At 46.1% G+C, this 25,167-nt stretch overlaps 1 protein-coding gene across 2 annotated transcripts in view; it reads left to right on the top strand.

Moving 5' to 3' along the window:
• The window catches only part of LOC134345892 (disintegrin and metalloproteinase domain-containing protein 12-like), a 128,678-nt gene that overhangs the window by 23,893 nt on the left and 79,618 nt on the right, over positions 1-25,167 (top strand). For both annotated transcript variants that reach the window (XM_063047231.1, XM_063047232.1), the window contains exons 3-9: positions 759-835; positions 2,114-2,192; positions 3,256-3,332; positions 3,484-3,658; positions 19,087-19,155; positions 23,654-23,725; positions 24,360-24,526. In XM_063047231.1, coding sequence (XP_062903301.1) covers positions 759-835; positions 2,114-2,192; positions 3,256-3,332; positions 3,484-3,658; positions 19,087-19,155; positions 23,654-23,725; positions 24,360-24,526 — 716 coding nt within the window. The remainder of the gene's footprint in view (positions 1-758; positions 836-2,113; positions 2,193-3,255; positions 3,333-3,483; positions 3,659-19,086; positions 19,156-23,653; positions 23,726-24,359; positions 24,527-25,167) is intronic.

Here is a 25,167-nt window from a genome sequence, read left to right on the forward strand (position 1 = left end):
AATGGTTAATAGGAGGGGGCATAATTTTAAAGTGTAGGTGGGGATGTCAGAGGCAAGTTCTTTACACAGAGCGTGGTGGAACGCACTGCCAGGAGTGATGGTAGAGACAGATGCATTCGGGACATTGAAGAATCTCATAGATAGGCACGTGTACAAGGAAGTAGGTTAAAATGTCGACCAAAGGACCTGTCAGGTGCTGTAATATTCTCTGTTGTGTGAAACCCCTGATCCCCAGAACCTCCTTGGTGAGATTTTCTGCACCTCTGCTGAACGTCACATCCTTTTCAGAGCACAATGACCAGAAGGGGATGCAGGCTGCGCTGTCTGCAGGTTATGAGAAGATTCGGTTGAGGTGGAAAGGACACTGATCACCATCTGTAGGGATGCAGAACCACATTGTCGAAATGGAAATGTCGGAATGGGTACCAGAGAGGGTTGTGAGGAAAGAGGGGGGCCAATATATGTGACAGGAATCTGTTACCAGCAGCCATCATAAACTCGATAGACTGAATGGCCTCTTGCAGCATAATAATTCCAGAATCCTTTACTTCAGTTACCTGAGGAACTGCCAGAATATGGGAATACCATTACAGCTCTGAGCAGGTTAGAAGGGAAAACATGGTATGGATGGGCAGAACAGCCTCAGTTGCATGGGTGGATGCTGAGTGAGGGCAGATTTGGCTCCTGCTTGACCACATAGCGAGGAGCAACCACGAGCAGATCATAGTCCGGTCACCATCTTCTTTATCCCCGCACAGGGCAGCTACCCAAAACACATCAGCATCCTGGTGGAGCTCGCGGGGGAGCACCTAATGCTGGATCTCAGCAGGAACACGTGAGTGAGTCTTCGCATTTCTGTTGGAGAGGTCCTGGAGAAGCCCACCCTGCCCATTTCTGTCAGCTACCCGGCTGTAAGTGGAGCCACCAAGTGCCCCCCACCCCCCTTGTGCTGGGCTCAGTGCCAGGACCCCCATGGTACGCTAGTGCGGAAAGAGGTGGGGGATTGGGAGATCACGTCAATCACAGACAACGGAGAGGAGTAACAAGTTACGGCAGCACTGTAATGTGCAGTTAGTTTAATGCCAAACAGGGTTCAATTCCCACCACTGCCTGTAAGGAAGTTCTCTCTGTGCCTGTGTGGGATTCCTCTGGACATGTGGGTGCGGGTGTGGGTTAGTGAGTTGTGGGCAGGCTAGATTAGTGCCTGCAGTGTGATAACACCTGCAAGCTGCCCAACACCATGTTCACTGATCTGATTTGACACAAAACGACACATTTCACTGTGTTTCGATGTTTCAATGTACATACAGAATGAGAAATAAAGCTTATCCTTCTCTCTTCATGCATAATGCCTATACCAAATTAAACTAAATCTATTCTGCCTGTACAAGAGTCATACTCCTCCTGTCCTGTATATTCACACGTCTGTCCAACAGTCTCTCAAACATCACTACTTGTTGCAAGGCTCCCTCTGGTGTCAAAAAACAAACTTCTCTTGCACATCTCCTGTAAGCTTGCCCTCTCTCACCTGAAATGTATTCCCTCAGATATTAGCTATTTCAACCCTGGGCAAAAGATGATGATTGTTTACCCTATGCATGAACCTCTATCAGATCTCCCCTCAGCTCCACCACTCCAGAAAAAATAATATCTTTGTCCAACCTCTCCTTTTAGACCATACCCTCTAATCCAGGCAAAATCCTGCAACCCCTCAAAAGCTTTACATCCTTCCTGTAATCGGGTGACTAGAATTGCACACAATACTCCAAGCACGGCCTAACCAAACTTTTACACAGTTTCAACATGACTTCCTAAATCTTTTACTCAGTACCCCAAACGTGATATCCTCCTTTACTGTGCATTGTCAGTTTCAGAGAGCAATGGACTTGGCACCCAAGTTCAACATTATTAATGGTCCGGACGTTTACAGAACGCTTTCTCCTGACATTAAATCTCTCAAAGTGCAGCACGTCCCATGTGTGGGGATAAAACTCCAGCCCCCCTGGCTGGTGCAGTTGCGATCTGCGATCTGCGATCTGCTGAGGGCACTGCCATTCCACGGTTGATGAGGCATCTCGGTGACAGCTTCTTCTTTTCTGTTTCTCTGCTACAGTGTCCTCTTGCCGAGAGGCTTCCAGGTCTCACACTACGATTTGGATGGGTCTCTGGTGACAGAGCAGGATAAGGAACCGGTGAGTGGACTTGGCAAGCTCTCGGTACTGACATTCATCTTTGTGTCGAGGCACTGAGGGGGGTTTTGTTTTGCCCTGCTCTCTGCTCGCTGCCAGAGTGCCGGGGTCAGGCTGAGTTCCAAACTTCACCCACTTTTTAGCCATCAGTTACAATGGCTTCAGCTTGTTCTCCACTGTAAAGTTCTCTTGCCTTAGTGGCTGGAAGTTTACTGATGAGGAACGGGTGAGATACCAGGAGATTAGAGTGAAGCCTCTGTTGTTCTCTTTCTCAGACGGGGCTGTAGGATTAAACCCGGAGCCTAATAGGGAGGTAAGGAAGGTAAGGTGGGGGAGTTGTAGAAAATTCTGAGGGACAAGAACTTTGTTCAGATGGACTGATTAGCAGTCAGCATGGTTTTGTGTGGGGGAGATCACATCTCACTAATCTCAGGAGCTAACTAGGAGCTAACTAAGGAGATCGATGAAGGCAGCCCAATGACTTTAGGAAGGCTTTTAGTAAGATCGCATATGGTCCACTGGCCCAGAGGGACAAGGCCCAAAGGGTTTGACAAGGGTGGCAAACTGGATCCACAGTGGGCTGGTGACGGGTGATGGGTGCAGAGAGTCGTGCTGGTGACTGGAAGTATGCAGCAAGAGTTGTACCTCAGGGGTTGGTGCTCAGACCTCTGTTCTTCACTATCCACAACATCACCTATCTTTGTGCATCTGCAGATTTACTACTGAGCTCATCAGCATTTTAGTCCAAATTATTTAAATATCTCACAGAGGACCCAGCACTGATCCATGCTCACAAAGCTCCAGTCAGATGAAGACCCTTCATCGCTTCCTTCCTATATTCTATGGCCAGGCCAACTTTCAATTCATCTACTGTGGATCCCCTGTAGCTTAATCTTCCGAATCCCCCTACCACTTCCAATCCTCTATCCTCATCCTGATCAATCACCTTTATCACTTCAAAAATAGTCAGAGACTCTGAGGTGTTGATGTTGACAAGGAGCTGGAGCAGAACCTGCCTTGTTACTGAGTTTTCTCGAAATGCTGACATTTCAATCTCTCCCCACAGTCTCAGTGCTACTACGAGGGCTCCGTCCGAGGCTTCTCAGGATCTACGGTCTCAGCCAGCACCTGCTCGGGACTCAGGTAAAGCTGCTGATGCGTCTCTGTCTCTGTTGTGAGAAGGGGTCTCGCTGTGTCACGGCCCAGCAGTGTGGACACAGGGCTGGGGTACTCGCTGTCTAACAACTGGGATGTACAGAGTTCAGTTGATCAGAGTCTTTTCTCCCTTCGCCAGCGCTCTGATTGTTCTCAGTAATCGGACTTACGTCATCGAGCACCTGGGGGAGGCTGAGCACGGGCGGCATTTGCTATACAGACCCGAAGATCTCAAGTCAGTGCCTGGACGGTGTGGAGTGACAAACACGTCTCCCGTGTCAGTCTTGATCCAGGACCTTCAACACTTACACCGGGTGAGTGGACATGTGGGAGCTTCAAACGGAGGAAGACAGAAATAGCAGACCAATTAAAGATTAGATTATCCTTTACATAGAAACACACTGAAACGCAGTCTTTGTGTCAATGACCAATACAGCCCAAGTGCTGGGGGCAGGGCAGCCTGCAAGTGTGGCCGTGCCTCCGGTGCCCACAATTTATTAACCCTAACTTGTAGGTCTTCCGAATGTGGCAGGAAATGAAAGCAGAACGTACTGACTCCACAGAGAATTGAACCCCACTGCCCAGGTACTTCGGTTCTGTCTGAATGATGCAAGATGCAAATAAGCTCCCACAAGTGCAAGGAAATTGAGAACCCAGCAAGAGAAAGGAACTGAAAGGAATTGAATCAGTGTCATAGAAAATTACAGCTCAGAAACAGGCCCTTCAGCCCATCTAGTCCATGCTGAACCATTTAAACTGCCTACTCCCATTGTCCTGAACCCAGACCATAGCCCTCCATACCCTCAGCATCCATGTACCCATTCAAACTTCTCTTAAACGTTGAAATCGAGCCCGCACCCACCACTTGCACTGGCATCTCGTTCCACACTCTCACATGATGGATTGGTGGCTGTTCTCCAACAGGCTTTGGACCCTGTATTGGAGAGTTGCGAATCTAATGCCAAGGTTTGAAAAAAGCAAATTGAGAGAGAACAGACTGGTCAGCCTCACATCAGCGGTGGAAGAATTCAAAGCAACATACACAAAGTACTGAATGAATGCAACAGGTCAGGCAGTATTGACAGAACAGTCGATGTTTCAGGCTGAGATCCTTCTTCAGGACTGGAAAGGAGGATGAGAAGTCGGCATAAGAAGGTGGTGGGAGGGGAGGAGACACGGTAAGGTGGTCGGTGACAGGTGAAGTCAGAACGGGGGGAGGGGGGTGAAGTCTGTGGTGATGGGTCTGGATGGAAACATGGTCAGGGGCTGCAGAGATCACAGAGGGCGCAGAAAGAAACAATATCACTGAACTCCCATTAAAGAGAAGTTTTATTCAGCACAGGCATCCTTTGAAGAGATTTCACTGTAGTAGGATCACAGACATGAGAAAACCTGATTAATTGCGAAGTGTTTCTCTCAAAGGGGTAACTACACAGCACTGGGAGGGAGTGTCAGACAGTGACAGTGAGCTGGGGCTTCTCTCAAAGGGGTAACCACACAGCACTGGGAATTCTAGTTGATGAAAAGCCGATCATTCTCAACCAGTCGACTTGCATTGTTTGAGGTGTAACTTGCAGAACAGATGAGTAGGAACCAATGGATGAGATGTGTCTGGACTTTAAGAAACCTTTATATTAGGTCCCACATGAAAAGTTGGAGTGTACAATTATGACAAATGACTGACCTTCAGTGTGAAAAGGCTTATCAACTACATATACAAGATACCCCTGACCAGATGACACCTCCTCCATCCAAACTGGCTGAACAAGTTCCACTGCAAGTTCCCTACACATCAACAATTCTATTGCCCATCAGCAATGCCTCATATCCTTTGTTAAGAAAGAGGAGGGCATTTGGTCTGAAAGCAGATCAGACTGATATGCAGAGAGAACTGAAAGAAGGAAATGGTCCCATTCTGGGTGACAAGCATGGCTTACCACAGCGATCGTGCTGGGACAGCAGCTCTTCTCCAGACACCATAATGATTTGGAGGAGTTAATTATGTATCATATCTCCAGTCTGTGGATGGCACAAAGCTGAGGGGAGTGCGAGACGTGACGAGGATGTGGAACCGCTGCAGACCGGCTCGGATGGGGTGATGGAATGGGCCGTTGAGGGCAGTTGCAGAATTACGTGGATCAGAGTGAGCTGCTGGAGTGACGGAGGATGAGAGGTGACCTGATATAGGTGTATAAGATGTTGAGAGGCATTGATCGTGTGGATAGTCAGAGGCTTTTTCCCAGGGCTGAAATGGCTAACACGAGAGGGCACAGTTTTAAGGTGTTTGGAAATAGGTACAGAGGAGATGTCAGGGGTAAGTTTTTTACACAGAGTAGTGGATGCACGGAATGCACTGCCAGCGATGGTGCTAGAGGCAGATACAACAGGGTCTTTTAAGAGACTCTTAGATAGGTACATGGAGCTTAGAAAAATAGAGGGCTATGCGGTAGGGAAATTCTAGGCAGTTTCTAGAGTAAGTTATGTGGTTGGCACAACATTGTGGGCCAAAGGGCCTGTAATATGCTGTAGGTATCGATGTTCTATGTTCTAGAAGTCCATAATGTATCTGCCTCTACCACCACCCCAGGCACCCATCATCTCTTTTGCCAGTCTTCTACATGATCCACAACACCTCTGATCTTCGTATCATCTGCAAGCATACTCCCAACCCATCTATACCTTCATCCAGGGCATTTATTTACATCACAAACAGCAGGGGTCTCAGTACCGATCTCTGCAGAACACTGCTAATTACAGACTTCCACATCCCCTGTTTTCTATGGATCAGCCAGGTCTGAATCCAAATAGCCAGTTCACCATGGATCTCAATATTCCGGAGGAGGCTCCCATGAGGGACTTTGTTAATCACCTTACAACATCCTCAACACTACCTTCATCAATCACCTGTGCAACCTCATTGAAAAGCTCATGACAAGCTATTGGCCAGAAAGAACAAATCATTGAAAAGAATGAGCCAAGGGCAGTGGAAATCGATAAAGGAGAAGTCTTTATTCTTAGCATGTGGTTGCAGGAATGGAGGTAGCTATTTTGTAAGTCTATTTATGCCTCCAGTCTTTTGTGAACTGCCTCTAGCTCTGGGATAACTTAATCAGAACAACTGAATTGTGTGTGGCCAACCAGCAGCGTCAACAGAGCTTTACCACGAGGGATTTCTCGCAGGTTGGCGGCGGTTATTTAAAATGGGAGCTTTGAGAGCGCTTGTCCATTGTACGTGGCCTGTCAGCAGCATCAACAGAATTCTACGAACTGAATAAAAGTACAAAAGGGCAATGTTATGGGAGTCATGGGAGATTTTAACATGCAGGGTGATTGGGGAAAGTCAGGTTGGTAATGGATGTCAAGAGAGTGAGTTTGTTGAATGCCTAAGAGATTACTTTTTAGAGCAGTTTGTCGATCAGCTATAGTGGATTGGCTGTTATGCAATGAACTGGAGGTGATTAGGGAGCTTAAGGTAAAAGAATCCTTAGGAACCAGCGATCACAATATGATTGTGTTCAACTTGAAATTTGATAGGAAGAAAGTAAAGTCTGATGTAGCAGTATTTCAGTGGAGTAAGGGAAATTACAGTGGTATGAGAGAGGAGTTGGCCAAAGTAAATTGGAAGGAGCTGCTGGCAGGGATGTCAGCAGAGCAGCAATGGTGTGAGTTTCTGGGAAAAATGAGGAAGGTGCAGGACATGTGTATTCCAAAAATGAAGAATTACTCAAATGGTAAAATAGTACAACTGTGGCTGACACGGGAAGACAAAGATATTGTAAAAGCAAAAGAAAGGGCATACAATAAAGCAAAAATTAGTAGCATGATAGAGGATTGGGAAGCTTTTAAAAAACTACAGAGAGCAACTAAAACTCATTAGAAGGGAAAAGATTAAATATGAAATCAAGGTAGTAAAAGTTTTTTCAAGTATTTTAAAAATAAAAGAGAAATGAGAGTGGATGTAAGACCGCTAGAAAATGAGGCAAGAGAAATAATAATATGGGACAAGGAGATGGCTGATGAACTAAATGAGTATTTTGCGTCAGTCTTCACTGTAGAAGACACTAGCAATATCCCTGATGTTGCAGTCTGTGAAGGAAGAGAAATGGGTGCAGTTACTGTTACAAGAGAGAAGGTGCTCAAAAAGCTGAAAGACCTAAAGGTAAACAACAGGAATTCTGCAGATGCTGGAAATTCAAGCAACACACATCAAAGTTGCTGGTGAACGCAGCAGGCCAGGCAGCATCTATAGGAAGAGGTGCAGTCGACGTTTCAGGCCGAGACCCTTCGTCAGGACTAACTGAAGGAAGAGTGAGTAAGAGATTTGAAAGTTGGAGGGGGAGGGGGAGATCCAAAATGATAGGAGAAGACAGGAGGGGGAGGGATGGAGCCGAGAGCTGGACAGGTGATAGGCAAAAGGGGATACGACAGGATCATGGGACAGGAGGTCCGGGAAGAAAGACAAGGGGGGGGTGACCCAGAGGATGGGCAAGAGGTATATTCAGAGGGACAGAGGGAGAAAAAGGAGAGTGAGAGAAAGAATGTGTGCATAAAAATGAGTAACACATGGGGTACGAGGGGGAGGTGGGGCCTTAGCGGAAGTTAGAGAAGTCGATGTTCATGCCATCAGGTTGGAGGCTACCCAGACGGAATATAAGGTGTTGTTCCTCCAACCTGAGTGTGGCTTCATCTTTACAGTAGAGGAGGCCGTGGATAGACATGTCAGAATGGGAATGGGATGTGGAATTAAAATGTGTGGCCACTGGGAGATCCTGCTTTCTCTGGCGGACAGAGCGTAGATGTTCAGCAAAGCGGTCTCCCAGTCTGCGTCGGGTCTCGCCAATATATAAAAGGCCACATCGGGAGCACCAGACGCAGTATATCACCCCAGCCGACTCACAGGTGAAGTGTTGCCTCACCTGGAAGGACTGTCTGGGGCCCTGAATGGTGGTAAGGGAGGAAGTGTAAGGGCAGGTGTAGCACTTGTTCCGCTTACACGGATAAGTGCCAGGAGGGAGATCAGTGGGGAGGGATGGGGGGGACGAATGGACAAGGGAGTTGTGTAGGGAGCGATCCCTGCGGAATGCAGGGGGGGGGAGGGAAAGATGTGCTTAGTGGTGGGATCCCGTTGGAGGTGGCGGAAGTTACGGAGAATAATATGTTGGACCCGGAGGCTGGTGGGGTGGTAGGTGAGACCTAAAGGTACATAGGGCACCCGGAGCAGATGAACTGCACCCTAGGGTTCCGAAAGAAGTAATGTTAGAGATTGTGGTGTCATTAGAAATGATCTTTCAAAAATCATTGGACTCTGGCATGGTTCCAGAGGACTGGAAAATTGCAAATGTCTCTCCACTCTTTAGGAAAGGAGGAAGACAGCAGAAAGTAAATTATAGACCAGTTAGCCTGACCTCAGTGGTTGGGAGGATGTTAGAGTCAATTGTTAAGGATGAGGTGATGGAGTACTTTGTGACACAGGACAAGATAGTACAAAGTCAGCATGGTTTCCTTCAGGAAAAATCCTGCCTGACGAACCTGTTGGAATTCCTTGAGGGGATTACAAGTAGGATAGATAAAGGGAATGCGGTAGATGTTGTATATTTGGACTTTCAGAGGGCCTTTGACAAGGTGCCACACATGAGGCTGCTTACCAAGTTAAGAGCCCATGATTACAGGAAAGTTACTAACATGGTTAGAGCATTGGCTGATTGGTAGGAGGCAGTGAATTAGAATAAAAGGATCCTTTTCTGGTTGGCTGCCAGTGACTAGTGGTGTTCCACAGGGGTCGGTGTTGGGGCCACTTCTTTTTATGTTGTATATCAATGATTTAGATAATGGAATAGATGGCTTTGTCGCCAAGTTTGCAGATAACACGAAGATTGGTGGAGGGGCAGGTAGGATGCAGAAGGACTTAGACAGTTTAGGAAAATGGGAAAGAAAGTGGCCAATGAAATACAATGTTGAAAAATGCACGGTCATGCACTTTAGTCGTAGAAATAAATGTGCAGACTATTTTCTAAACAGGGAGAAAATCCAGAGGGACTTGGGAGTCCTTGTGCAGAACACCCTGAAGGTTAACTTGCAGGTTGAGTCGATGGTGAGGAAGGCAAATGCCATGTTAGCATTCATTTCAAGAGGTCTAGAATACAAGAGCACGGATGTGATGCTGAGGCTTTATAAGGCACTGGTGAGGCCTCACCTTTAGTATTGTGAACAGTTTTGGGCCCCTCATCTTAGAAAAGATGTGCTGGCATTGGAGAGGGTCCAGAGGAGGTTCACAAGGATAATTCTGGGAATGAAAGGGTTATCATATGAGGAATGGTTTGATAACTCTGGATCTGTACTCGCTGGAATTCAGAAGGATGAGTGGGGGATCTCATTGAAACCTTTCAAATGTTGAAAGGCCTAGACAGAGTAGATGTGGAAAGGATGTTTCCCATGGTGGGAGAGTCTAGGACAAGAGGGGACAGCCTTAGGATAGAGGGGCACCCTTTCAAAACAGTGATATGGAGCAGAAATCGGCCATTTGGCCCATTGAGTCTGCTCCGCCATTTTATCATGAGCTGATCCATTCTCCCATTTAGTCCCACTCCCCCACCTTCTCACCATATAACCTTTGATGCCCTGGCTACTCAGATACCTATCAATCTCTGCCTTAAATACACCCAATGACTTGGCCTCCACTGCTGCCCGTGGCAACAAATTACATAGATTCACCACCCTCTGGCTAAAAAAATTTCTTCGCATTTCTGTTCTGAATGGACACCCTTCAATCCTTAAGTCATGCCCTCTCATACTAGACTCCTCCATCATGGGAAACAACTTTGCCACATCCACTCTGTCCATGCCTTTCAACATTCAAAATGTCTCTATGAGGTCTCCCCTCATTCTTCTAAACTCCAAGGAATACAGTCCAAGAGCGGACAAACGTTCCTCATATGTTAACCCTCTCATTCCCAGAATCATTCTGGTGAATCTTCTCTGTACCCTCTCCAACATCAGCACATCCTTTCTTAAATAAGGCGACCAAAACTGCCCACAGTACTCCAAGTGAGGTCTCACCAGCGTGTTATAGAGCCTCAACATCACGTCCCTGCTCCTATACTCTATTCCTCTAGAAATGAATGCCAACATTGCATTCGCCTTCTTCACTACTGACTCAACCTGGAGGTTAACTTTAAGGGTATCCTGTACAAGGACTCCCAAGTCCCGTTGCATCTCCGAACTTTGAATTCTTTCTCCATTTAAATAATAGTCTGCCCATTTATTATTTCTGCCAAAGTGCATAACTGTACTCTTTCCAACATTGTACTTCATTTGCCACTTCTCTGCCCATTCTTCCAATCTATCCAAGTCTCTCTGCAGACTCTCCGTTTCCTCAGCACTACCGGCCCCTCCACCTATCTTCATATCATCAGCAAACTTAGCCACAAAACCATCTATTCCACAATCCAAATCGTTGATGTACAATGTAAAAAGAAGCGGCCCCAACACGGAGCCCTGTGGAACACCACTGGTAACCATCAGCCAACCAGAATAGGATCCCTTTATTCCCACTCTCTGTTTCCTGCCAATCAGCCAACGCTCTATCCACGTATGTAACTTTTCCGTAATTCCATGGGCTCTCATCTTGTTAAGTAGCCTCATGTGTGGCACCTTGTCAAAGGCCTTCTGAAAATCCAAATATACAACATCCACTGCGTCTCCCTTGTCTAGCCTACCAGTAATTTCCTCAAAAAATTGTAATAGGTTTGTCAGGCAGGATTTTCCTTTAAGGAATTCATGCTGAGTTCTGCCTATCTTGTCATATGCCTCCAGGTACTCTGTAACCTCATCCTTGACAATCGACTTCAAAAACTTCCCAACCACCGATGTCAAGCTAACAGGTCTATAATTTCCTTTTTGCTTCCTTGCCCCCTTCTTAAATAGCGGAGTGACATTTGCAATCTTCCAGTCTTCCGGAACCATGCCAGAATCTATCGACTTTTGAAAGATCATTGCTAATGCCTCTGCAATCTCCACAGCTACTTCCTTCAGAACACGAGGGTGCATTCCATCTGGTCCAGGAGATTTATCTACCTTTAGCCTATTCAGCTTCCTGAGTACTTTCTCTGTCGTAATTGTGACTGCTCACACTTCTCTTCCCTGCCACCCTTGAGTGTCCGGTATACTGCTGATGTCTTCCTCAGTGAAGACTGATGCAAAATACTCGTTCAGTTCCTCTGCCATCTCCTTATCTCACATTACAATTTCTCCAGCATCATTTTCTATCGGTTCTATATCTACTCTCACCTGCCTTTTACTCTTTATATACTTGAAAAAGCTTTTAGTATTCTCTTTGATATTATTTGTTAGCTTCCTTTCATAGCTAATCCTTTCCCTCTTAATGACCTTCTTAGTTTCCTTTTGTAAGCTTTTAAAAACTTCCCAATCCTCTGTCTTTCCACTAGTTTTTGCTTCCTTGTATGCCCTCTCCTTTGCTTAAACTTTGGCTTTGACTTCTCTTGTCAACCACGGTTACATCCTTTTTCCATTCGAAAATTTCTTCTTTTTTGGAATATAACTGTCTTGCACTTCTCGCATAAACCCCAGCCACTGCTGCTTTGCCGTCTTTCCCGCCAGTGTCTCTTTCCAGTCAACTTTGGCCAGTTCCTCTCTCATGCCACTGTAATTTCCTTTACTCCACTGAAATACCGACACATCAGATTTCAGCTTCTCTTTTTCAAATTTTACAGTGAATTCAATCATGTTATGATCACTGCCTCCTAAGGGTTCCTTCACCTCAATCTCTCTAACCACCTCCGGTTCATTACACAATACCCAATCCAGTACAGCTGATCCCCTAGTGGGCTCAACAACAAGCTGTTCTAAAAAGCCATCTCGCAGACATTCTACAAATTCTCTCTCTTGAGATCCAGTGCCGACCTGATTTTCCCAATCCACTCACATGTTAACATCCCCCACAATTATCATAACACTGCCCTTCTGACAAGCCTTTTCTATTTCCTGTTGTAATTTGTAGTCCACATTCCTACAAAAGGAGGAAGTCATGGAGGGATTGTCTACTGAGTCAGTGTGAGCGGAAGTCAGAAACAGGAAAGGGGCAATAACTCTACTGGGTGTTTTTTATACACCCCCCCACCCAACAGTAACAGGGATACCAAGGAGCAGGTAGACTTTCCTAGTATTGATTGGCATTTCCTTAGCACAAGGGGTTTAGATGTGGTGGAGTTTGTTAGGTGTGTTCAGGAATGTTTCCTGACACATTATGTGGATAAGCCAACTGGAGGAGAGTCTGTATTGGGAAATGAACCTGGTCAAGTGTCAGATCTCTCAGTGGTAGAACATTTTGGAGGTAGTGACCACAACTCTACCTCCTTCACCATAGCGATGGAGAGAGATAGGAGCAGACAACTTGGTGAAACATTTAATTGTGGTAGGGGGAAATATGATGCTATTTGGCAGGAACTTCGGAGCATAAATTGGGAGCAGATGGTCTCAGGAAAATGCACAGCAGAAATGTGGCAGATGATCAGGGAACATTTACATGGAGTTCTGCATAGGTATGTTCCATTGAGACAGGGAAAGGATGGTAGGGTAAAAGAACCATGGTGGAGAAAGGATGTAGAAAACCTAGTTAAGAAGAAAAGAAAAGCTTATGAAAGGTTCAAGAAACTAGGCACTGTTAGAGCTCTAGGAAATTACAAGGTTGTTAGTAAGGAACTTAAGAATGGAAATTAGGAGAGCCAGAAAGTGCCATGAGAAGGCCTTGGTGAGCAGGATTAAGGAAAACCCCAAGGCATTCTACAAGTATGTGAAGAACAAGAGGATGAGCCATGAAAGAATAGGACCAATCAGGTGCGACAGTAGAGTCAGAGGAGGTAGCGGAGACACTTAATGAATATTTGCTTCAATATTCACCAGGGAAAAAGACCTTGGCAATTGTGGGGATAACTTACAGTGGACTGAAACACTTGAGCGTATAGACATTAAGAAAAAAGATGTGCTGAGCTTTTGAAAAGCATTAAGTTAGATAAGTCACTGGGACGGGATGGGATATACCCCAGGCTACTTTGGGAAGTGTGGGAGGAGATTGTTGAGCCTCTGGATCTTTGCGTCATCAATAGGGACGGGAGAAGTACCAGAGGACGGGAGGGTTGTAAATGTTGTTCCCTTGTTCAAGAAAGGGAGTAGAGATAACCCAGGAAATTATAGACCAGTGAGTGGTGGGCAAGTTGTTGGAGAAGATTCTGACAGGCAGGATTTATGAGCATTTGGAGAGACAAAATCTGATTGGGGATAGTCAGCATGGTTTTGTCAAGGGCAGGTTGTGCCTTACGAGCCCGGTTGAATTCTTTCAGGATGTAACAAAACACATTGATGAAAGTAGAGCAGTGGATGTACTGTATATGGATTTCAGTAAAGCACTTGATAAGATTCCCCGTGCAAGGCTCCTTCAGAAAGTAAGGGGGCATGCGATCCAAGGAGACCTTGCTCTGTGAATCCAGAATTGGCTTGCCCACAGAAGGCAAAGGGCGGTTGTAGATGTTTCATATTGTGTTTGGAGGTCGGTGACCAGTGGTGTTCCACAGGGATCTGTTCTGGGACCCCTCCTCTTTGCGATTTTTATAAATGACCTGGGTGAAGAAGTAGAAGGGTAAGTTTGCTGATGACACAAAGGTTGGGGGTGTTGTGGACAGTCTGGAGGGTTGTCAGATGTCACAGCGGGACATCGATAGGTTGCAAACTTGGGCTGAGAAGTGGCAGATGGACTTTAATCCCGATAAGTGTGAAGTGGTTCATTATGGTAGGTCCAATTTGAAGACAGAATATAATATAAATGGCAAGACCCTCGGCAGTGTGGAGGATCAGAGAGATCTTGGGGTCCATGTCCATAGGACACTCAAAGCTGCTGTGCAGGTTGACAGTGTTGTTAAGAAGGTGTATGTTGTGTTGGCATTCATCAACCGTAGGATTGAGTTCAAGAGCCATGAGGTAGTTTTACAGCTATAGAAGACCTTGGTCAGACCCCACTTGGAGCACTGTGTTCAGTTCTGATCAAGTCAAGTCGCTTTTATTGTCATTTCAACCATAACTGCTGGTACAGTACACAGTAAAAACGAAACAATGTTCCTCCAGGACCATGGTGCTACATGAAACAACACAAAACTACACTAGACTACCTGAAACAACACAAAACTACACGAAACAACACAAAACTACACTAGACTACATGAAACAACACAAATCTACACTAAACTACATGAAACAACACAAAACTACTCTAGACTACATGAAACAACACAAAACTACACTAAACTACCTGAAACAACACAAAACTGCACTAGACTACATGAAACAACACAAAACTACACTAAACTACCTGAAACAACACAAACCTACTTTAGACTTCAGGCCTAAAGGAGACTACATAAAGTGCACAAAACAGCGCACGACAGTACAATAATTAATAAACAAGACATTTAAAGGCATCTGTTAGTCTTGCGAGACCATGGATCTGCGCCTGGAAAGTCTTCACTCTCCAGGGCTCAGGCCTGGGCAAAGTTGTATGAAAGACCAGCAGCTGCCCATGCTGCAAGTCTCCCCTCTCCACGACACCAATGTTGTCCAAGGGAAGGGCATTAGGACACATACAGCTTGGCACCAGTGTCGGCGCAGAGCAATGTGTGATTAAGTGCCTTGCTCAAAGACACAACACATTCCGTCGGCTGGGGCTCGAACTCACGACCTTCAGGTCACTAGTCCAATGCCTTAACCACTTGGCCACGTGCCCACACAAGACAATAGGCACAGTAAAGGACAAATTATAATATAATAATAAATGATGTAAGTGTAAACAATCTTTTAGCAGGAATTGAGAAAGAAATGAGCAAAAATTGCAAATGCTGTGGATTGGTCTTCAGTTGTGTGTTTGTGTGTGTGTGTGTGTGTGTGTGTGTGTGTGTGTGTGTGTGTGTGTGTGTGTGTGGGTTGGTGTCAGTCCAGGCTCTGGGTATTGAGGAGACTGATGGCTTGGGGGAAGAAACTGTTACACAGTTTGGTCGTGAGAGCCCGAATGCTTCGGTACCTTTTGCCAGATGGCAGGAGGGAGAAGAGTTTGTATGAGGGGTGCGTGGGGTCCTTCACAATGCTGTTTGCTTTACGGATGCAGCGTGTGGTGTAAATATCTGTAATGGCGGGAAGAGAGACCCCAGTGATTCCTTCAGCTGACCTCACTATCCGCTGCAGGGTCTTGCGATCTGAGAATTTCTGAACCAGGCAGTGATGCAGCTGCTCAGGATGCTCTCAATACAGGCTCTGTAGAAAGTGGTGAGGATGGGGGGTGGGAGATGGACTGATCACCTGGCTGTACTTCACTCCCTGAGTACAGGCAGAGACTGAAGACTGCAGCAGCAGTAGTGAGGACCAAGAAAGTTTGGACAAGGGAAGCACAGGACTGCTTTGAATCGGTGGACTGGACTGTATCCAGGGATTCATCTTCGAATCTGGGTGAGTAGGCTGCAGTTGTTACTGACTTCATTAAAACCTGTGTGTATGGGTGTGTGCCTACAAAGGCTTATTTACATTCCCAGACCAAAAGTTGTGCATGAACCAGGAGGTACATCGTCTGCTGAAGGCTAGATCTATGGCATTCCAGTCTGGCGACCCAGGTCTGTACCAGAAAACCAGGTATGACTTGCGGAGGGCTATTTCAAGGGCGAAGAGGCCATTTCAAATGAGGTTGGAGGCAACATTGGATGCACGGCAACTCTGGCAGGGTTTGCAAGACATTACTTCCCACAAAGCGAAACCCAATAGCATGAATGGCAGTGATGCTTCACTACCAGATGAACTCAACGCCTTCTGTGCCTGCTTTGAAAGGGAGAACACAACTACAGCTGTGAAGATCCCTGCTGCATCTGATGACCCTGTGACCTCTGTCTCAGAGGCCGATGTTAGACTGTCTTTAAAGGGAGTGAACCCTTGCAAGGCAGAAGGTCCCAATGGAGTATCTGGTAATGCTCTGAAAACTTGTGCCAACCAACTAGCGGGAGTATTCAAGTACATTTTCAACCTCTCACTGCTTCAGACAGAGGTTCCCAGTTGCTTCAAAAAGGCAACAATTATACCAATGCCTAAGAAGAATAATGTGGGTTGCCTTAATGACTATCACCCGGTGGCACTCACGTCGACAGTGAAGAAATGCTTTGAGAGGTTCATGACTCAGCAAGGGCCTGGACCCATTGCAATTTGCCTATCGCCACAAAGGGTCAACAGCAAAAGCAATCTCAATGGCTCTTCATGCGGTCTAAGACCACCTGGACAACACAAACATCTATGTCAGGATGCTGTTCATCGACTATAGCTCAACATTTAATACCATCATTTCCACAATTCTGATTGAGAAGTTACAGAACCTGGGCCTCTGTACCTTCTTCTGCAATTGGATCCTTGACTTCCTAACCAGAAGACCACAATCTGTGCAGATTGGTGATAACATATCCTCCTCACTGACGATTAACACTGGTGCACCTCAGGGGTGTGTGCTTAGCCCACTGCTCTACTCTCTATATACACATGACTGTGTGGCTGTGTATAGCTCAAATACCATCTATAAATTTGCTGACGATACAACCATTGTTGGTAGAATCTCAGGTGGTGACGAGAGGGCATACAGGAGTGAGATATGCCAACTAGTGGAATGGTGTCGCAACAACCTGGCACTCAATGTCAGTAAGACAAAAGTGCTGATTGTGGACTTCAGGAAGGGTAAGATGAAGGAACACATACCAATTCTCATAGAGGGATTAGAAGTGGAGACAATGAGCAGTTTCAAGTTCCTGGGTGTCAAGATCTCTGAGGATCTAACCTGGTCCCAACATATCGATGCAGTTATAAGGAAGGCAAGACAGCAGCTATACTTCATTAGGAGATTGAAGAGATTTGGAATGCTAACAAATACACTCAAAAACTTCTATAGATGTACCATGGAGAGCATTCTGACAGACTGCATCACTGTCTGGTATGGGGTGGTGGGGGGAACTACTGCACAGGACCGAAAGAAGCTGCAGAGGGTCGTAAATTTAGTCAGCTCCATCTTGGGTACTAGGCTACAAAGTACCCAGGATATCTTCAAGGAGTAGTGTCTCAGAAAGTCAGTGTCCATTATTAAGGACCCCCAGCACCCAGGGCATGCCCTTTTCTCACTGTTACCATCAGGTAGGAGGTACAGAAGCCTGAAGTCACACACTCAGTGATTCAGGAACGGCTCCTTCCCCACCATCCGATTCCTAAATGGACATTGAACCCATGAACACTACCTCACTTTTTAATATATATTTCTGTTTTTGCACAATTTTTAATCTATTCAATGTACGTGTACTGTAAGTTATTTATTAATTATTATTATTTTCTTCTTCCATATTATGCATTGCATTGAACTGCTGCTGCTAAGTTAACAAGTTTCACAACACATGCCGGTGACAATAAACCTGATTCAGATTTTAAACAATCGTCGCTGACCTGCGAGGAATCTCCTGTGCTTAGCTCCCGCTACTGACTGGGCAGCCAGGATGAGCCCGAACGCCCACAAAGCTCTCCTTTTGAACAAACATCACTGACCTGAGAGATAGCTGGCTGTGTATGAGTCGATGGTCACCCGGCTTCAGAGGATGAGAGGTGACCTGATAGAGGTGTATAAGATGATGAGAGGCATTGATTGTGTGGCTAGTCAGAGGCTTTTTCCCAGGGCTGAAATGGTTGCCACGAGACACTAGAATACTACAGCACAGTACAGGCCCTTCGGCCCTCTATGTTGTGCTGACCCATATATCCTTAAAAAAAACGTACTAAACCCACACTACCCCGTAACCCTCTGTGCCACAAGAGGGCACAGGTTTAAGGTGCTGGGGAGCAGGCACAGAGGAGATGTCAGGGGTAAGTTTTTTACTCAGAGAGTGGTGAGTGCATGGAAAGGGCTGCCGGCAATGGTGGTGGAGGTGGATACGATAGGGTCTTTTAAGGGACTTTTGGATAGGTACACTGAGCTTAGGAAAAAAGAGGGCTGTGGGTAAGCCTAGTAATTTCTAAGGTAGGGACATGTTTGGCACAACTTCGTGGGCCGAAGGGCCTGTATTGTGCTGTAGGTTTTCTATGTTTTCTAAGGTTTATACAGAGTTGTGGAATGCACTGCCTGGGTTGAGGATGTAGGTATGATGGACACATTTCAGAGGCTTTTAGATAGGCACATGAATTTGTAGAGAATGGAGAGTTATGGACATTATGTTGGCAAAAAGGATTAGTAATTAGTTTGGCACAGCATCATGGGGCCAAAGGGCCTGTTCCTGTTCTGTGTTCTACTAGAAAAATCAAAGGCCGCAGCAGTGACTTCCAGTGAGTAAAACAGCCTTTTGCCACCACCCACTGCCTCCTGTTACCGACAATTTTTAGACATAGTTAGTGACCAGATTAATGACCTGTGAGCTCTGCTTTTCTGGCCTTTCCTTCAGGGTTTCGGTTTACAGCCTCTGTCTGGCCAAGCCTTCAGTCACCTGCCTGTGGTTCTGCCATATCTGTTTGTGCCAACAATTGGCTTGGTAAATGGATCTATGCAGAGCCTTCAGTGGCTGATGGCTGACTGAGGAACCGTGTGGGATAATTTCCCCCAGCCCACTACCCGGGATATCACAACCTCCCCCAAATGGGATCCTCTTGTACCCTCAGCTAACTGGGAACCCCTTCGTTTCAGATGAAGAAGATGGATTTGATGGAAGAGACAAAATACGTGGAGTTGGTGCTGGTAGCAGACAACTCACAGGTGGGTGACGTCGCCAAATGTATCTGATGGACAGAGCTAGACATGAGTCATGTTAAGGAGCAAGGTTGGAAATGAAAGAGCAGGTGGAAATACAGGGTGAGATAATGGCGGGGATGGGGGTGGGGGGGGGAGAGGAGAGACACAGTAACAAAGTCTCGTGGGTAATGAGCTGGATTCCCACATGGTGTACGTTTCCAGGTTGGGAATTCTGTGACTGGAGTGGTGAGCTACCTCCAGAGGGTGAGGCAACTGGAGATGTGGACGGTGAGATTCCTGGGGAAAAGGCAGAGCTGGAGACTGGAACTCCCAGGACCTCAGAAGAAGTGATAAAAGAACTGGAAGGGGGCTTAGTGAGATGTGTTGCTGCCTCAGGTTTCCAGTAACCCAGGTCCAATCCTTAGCTCGAGTACTGTCTGTGTGGAGTTTGCATGATCTTCCTGTGACCGTGTGGCTCTCCTCCCGACATTCCAGTTTTTCCAGAGTTGGGAGAGGTTTAAGGTAAGAAGACCGAGGGACACATCTCTCACCCAGGGGGTGTTCCATATGGAACAAGCTGCCAGAGGAAATGGCAGTTACTTTAACCACACTGAGAAGACGCTCAGAGAGTGCATGTGCAGCAAGGGATTAGTGCAGACAGAGCAAACGCAGGCAAATTGCAATGGCTTTAGATAGGCACCTTGGTTGGCATGCACCATTGAGCTGAACAGCCTCTTCCTGTCCTGTGTGACTCCCACATCCCGGAGACTTGAGTTGATCCTGTTCCTTGGGGGCCGTTTCCTCCAGTCTGTCTGTGATGCGAATGCCATCTGACCAACATTGTGTGCACCATCTCCAACAGGCTCATGTTCAAAGTCAATTTATTACATATGCCACCATATACAACCCTGAGGTTCATTTTCTTGTGGGCATACTCAATAAATCCATAGAATAATAACCATAGCAGAATCAACGGAAGACCAGTGCAGAAGACAACAAACTGTGCAATTACAAAAGAAAGAAATAATGATAGTAAATAAATAATCAACAAATATTGAGAACATGAGATGAAGAATCTTTGGAAGTGAGTCCATTAGTTGTGGGAACAATTTAATGATGGGACAAGTGAAGTTATCACTTTGGTTCAAAAGCCTGATGATTGAAGGGTTATAACTGTTCCTGAATCTGGTGGTGTGAGTCCTGAGGCTCCTGTACCTCCTTCCTGATGGCAGCAGTGAGAAGAGAGCTTGTCCTGGTGATGGGGGTCTCTGATGACGGATGCTGCTTTCCTGTGACAGTGTTTCATGCAGGAGGCACTCAGTGATTGGGAGGGTTTTACTGATGATGGACTGAGCCGTATCCACTACTTTTGGAGGATTTGCCAGTCAAGGCATTGGTGTTTCCCTACCAGACTGTGACGCAGCCAGTCATGGGAAGTTAGAGGATTGGAAAGCTTCTAGAAACCAACAAAAGACAACCAAAAAAATCCGTAAAGAGATAAAAGATTAAATATGAAGGGAAACTAGCCAGTAATATAGAAGAAGAAACAAGAAGTTTTTCAGATATGAAAGAGACGAAAGTCAGTATCAGACCACTGGAACACGACAATGGAGATATAATAATGTGGGACAAAGAAATGGCAGATGAACTGAACAAGTAATTTGCATCAGTCTTCATAGTGGAGGACACATTCTAGAGCGTCAGGGGCAGAAGTGAATGTCTTTGCTATTACTAAAGAGAAGGTGCTTGGGAAGATGTTGGAGTCTATTATATAGGTTTTAGAGTACTTGGAGGCACATGGTTTCTTTAAGGGAAAATCTTGCCTGACAAATCGGTTGGAAACCTTTGAGGAAATAACAAGCAGGATACACAAAGGAGAGTCAGTTGATGTTGTTTATTTGGATTTTAAAAAGGCCTTTGATAAGGTGCCGCACATGAGGCTGCTTAACAAGATAAGAGCCCATGGTATTACAGGAAAGATACTAGCATGGATAGAAAATTGACTGACTGGCAGGAGGCAAAGATAAGAATAGAGAGAGCCTTTTTTGGTTGGCTGCCGGTGATTAATGGTTTGCTGCAGGGGTCTGTGCTGGGACCACTTCTATTCACATTAAGTGTCAATGATTTGGATGAAGGAATTGATGGCTCTGTGACCAAGTTTGCAAACACGATGAAGGTAGGTGGAGGGGCAGGTAGTGTTGAGGGAGCAGGGTGTCTACAGAAGTTGGACAGATTAGGAGAATGGGCAAAGGAGTGATTGATGGAATACAGTGTTGGGAAGTGCACGGTCATGCACTTTGGCAGAAAGAATAAAGGCATGGACTATTTTATAAATAGGGAGAAAATTCAAAAATCAGTCACGTAAAGGGACTTGAAGTCCTCACAGGATTCCCTAAAGTTTAACTTGCAGGTTGTAAGAAAGGCAAATGCAATGTCAACATTCATTTGAAGTGACTAGAATACAAAAACCAGGATGTGGGGTTGAGGCAGCATGGAGTATCCTGACCAGTTTTGGACCCTTAGCTCAGAAAAGATGTTCTGGCACTGGAGAGGGTACAGAGGAGATTGACAAGAATGATCCTAGGAATGAAAGGATTAACAAATGAGGAGTGTTTGATGGCTCAGGGCCAGTACTCGCTGGAGTTTAGAAGAATGAGGGGAGATCTCATCGAAACCAATCGAATATTGAAAGGCCAAGATTGAGTAGATGTGGAGAAAAACTTTCCTGCAGAGGGGGAGAATAGGACAAGAGGGCCTGGCCTCCAAACTGAGGAATATCCTTTTAGAACAGAAATGAGGAAGAATTTATTTAGCAAGAATGTGGTGAATCTTTGGAATTCATTGCCCCAGATTGTCATGGTCCCTTCTGGCAATCCCCCACCATTTGCCTCAAGATTTGGGCCTCAATCACCTCATTTAGATTCCAATCATTCCCAGGTATCACTAACTACATGCACCTGCTTCCCATCAAACGGCAGGATAAAAACCCTGTGACCACAGCAAGAAGCTGCCAGTTCGTTGGTCAACTCTTGTGAGAGTAAACCTTGTTTCCTATTCCTGAGAACTGTTAGTTCTAAGCTTCGCATCATCTCCTGGATATCAGCTCCCTGTTCGCGGAGGGACTACGCCTAACGACTCTGCCTCAGCATCTGTGTCCTGCACTTGGGTTCGTCCCCACCCACGTCCTTGCAACACAGATAGCTATACAGCCCAAGACATTGGTATATTTAAGGTGGATGTTGATAAGTTCTTGATTAATCAGGGTGTCAAAGGTAGAATAAGGGGATTGAGAGGGATAATAAATCAGCCATTATGGAATGGCAAAGCAGATTTGATGGGCTGAGTGGCCTAATTCTGCTCTTATGTCTTGCATCTAACCTGGAAATATATCACCAATCACCAATTCACACTAGACTCTGGGTGTGAATCATGCAGCTCCAACCCCACTCTCACCTGTACCTGCCTCGTGTGAGCATTTGTGTCATGAGGAAAGATCCAGCAGACTCGACTTGTAACTCTGCAGTTTCAAGGAAAGGGAGGCCATTTGCGTATTGAGGCAGTTCTCAACTTTCTACAGGAAATGAAACTGGGCAGGAGGTGGAATTGTCAGTAGGGAAAATTTTGGAAATGGTGACTAAAGTTCTGTGACTTTCAAGGTACTGAAGGAAATGAGCAAGGTACTGAACTGAAAGAAGGTTACTTTCAACAGTAACACACAAAAATGCTGGAGGAACTCAGCAGGTCAGGCTGCATCTCTGGAGAGGAGTGAAGAGTTGACATTTTGGGCTGAGACCTTTCATCGGGACTACAACGGGGCTAAAGCCAGAATAAGAAAGTGGGGCAAGGGTGGAAAGGGGTACAAGCTGATGGCTAATAGGTGAATCCAGCTGAGAGGGGGGTGATAGCTGGGGAGGCAGTAGTTCCCTCACTAAGGACAGTGTAGGACTTTAGGTGGTGCTGAGGAAGGAGGCATGGGGAAGATGTAACATCTGGGATGTGCCCAGTGGTGGAACCCCATAGAATGACCGAAGTTGCACAGAATAAACACGAGATTCTGCAGATGCTGGAAATCCAGAGCAACACATACAGAACACAGGAGGAACTCAGCAGGCCAGGCAGTTTCTATGCAGAGGAGTAAAGAGTCAATGTTTTGGGCTAAAGCCCTTCATCAGAAAATTATACTGACTGTCCCTAAGTATTCTGGCTCCTTCACCCTTTGCTCACAGTATGTGCAAAGTGGAGTCAAGTAGATTTTTGGTCTACAAAAGTTGAGAGTTAGAGGACAGGGGGGAAGAGTGGAATTGAGGCCAATTCCTGCAGGTCTGTGATACTGAATGGTATAGGAGGTGAATGAGGCTGTGTGAGAATCTCCTGTTCCCTCTTACCTCTCCTGTGGATGCAGAGAGCTGAGAGGGATGGTGGGACAGTGAGATGGCAGTCAGGCTTGTGGGGCAGGGAATGTTGGGAGAAGTGGGACAGACCAAATCTTGAAATCAAGTCCAGTCACTTGGTTGTTTTTCAGTACCTGAAAGAGAAGAAAAATAATGAAGCTGTGGTGAAGAGGATGGTCAACATTGCAAACATGATAGACGTGGTGAGTGAGTGAAATACGTGCTCCCAGAGTAATCAAGCTCCAAAAACACTGCAGTAATGAAGCTGCCTGCCCACCTCGGTCAGAACAAAACCAACATTCAGAGAAGATGCTCACAACGCTCCATCTCTCCTGGTGATTACATTACATAGAGCACAACGCCTTACAGCACCCCGGTTCAATTCCCACCACTGCCTGTAAGTAGTTGGCACCTTCTCCCCGCGATCACGTGGGTTTCCTCCGGGTGCTCCGGTTTCCTCCCACAGTCCAAAAATGTACCGGTTGGTAGGTTAATTGGTCATTGTAAATTGTCCCGTGATGAGGGTAGGGTTAAATTGGGGGTTGCTAAGGTGACGTAGTTCAAAGGGCCAGGAGGGCTCGTTCTGTGCGTTTTCTCTAAATAAGTTTCTTTTCTCAGAAGCTTGTGAATTCCCTGGCCTGAGGGGGTAGAGAGTAGATCATTGTATATACTTGGGGTGGGGAGAAGTCTCAGAAAGATGGTGGAATTGAGTTATGGGAAATGCAGACCGCTGAAGCTTCAATCCATTTGGTGTCACTCTACTGTACAGTTCAGTGAATAATCCCTCAGTTCCAGCTGGATCAGACGACCTGTACCTCACTCTTCACCCTTCTGCAGTATTACAGACAACTGAACATCCGGATTGCTCTGATTGGAGTCGAGGTGTGGACAATAGACCAAATCACAGTGGACAGAGATCCTCAGAAAACTCTGCCCCGCTTCCTTGACTGGAGAAAGAACAAGCTGCTCCCACGCAAGTACAATGACAACGCACAGCTCATCATGTGAGTAGCGCACACCAGCTCTCGCAACACAAACTCACCCTGTTACCTCAATTTGTTCCTTCATGTGTTCATTCAATACAGAATATTACAACACACTACGGGCACTCTGGTCCACCCTTTAGCTTACTCCAAGATCAATCCAACCCTTCCCTCCAACATAACCCTCCATTCTTCTATCGCTAAAAGTTACATAGATATCTCTAATGTATCTGCCTTGGCCACTACCCATGACAGGGTGTTCCACACCCCTGCCACTCTCTGTGTGTATATGAAAACACTGCCTCTGACATCCCCCAATTTTATCCATTCACCTTAAATGCTGGCCTCTGCTCTCCTCCATTTCTGCCCTGGAAAAAGTCTTGGCTGCTCACTCCAACTATGCCTCTCATTATCTCGTACAGTACCCTCCCTCTACTCACCCTTTCATCTTCCTTCACTTCAAAGAGAAAATCTCTAGCTTGTTCAGCTTAGCCTCGTAAGACATAATGTACCCTCTAATCCAAACAGCATACTGGTGAATCCCCTCTGCACCCTCTCTCAAGCTTACAAGCTCACCCTTTCTAGAGCTGCAACATCACCTCATGGCTTTGAAGTCAATCCCCTGACTAATGAAGGCCAGTGCACCGTACACCTTCTAAACC

Source organism: Mobula hypostoma, chromosome 4 (assembly GCF_963921235.1).
Source record: "Mobula hypostoma chromosome 4, sMobHyp1.1, whole genome shotgun sequence".
NCBI classification, from domain to species: Eukaryota; Metazoa; Chordata; class Chondrichthyes; order Myliobatiformes; family Myliobatidae; genus Mobula; species Mobula hypostoma.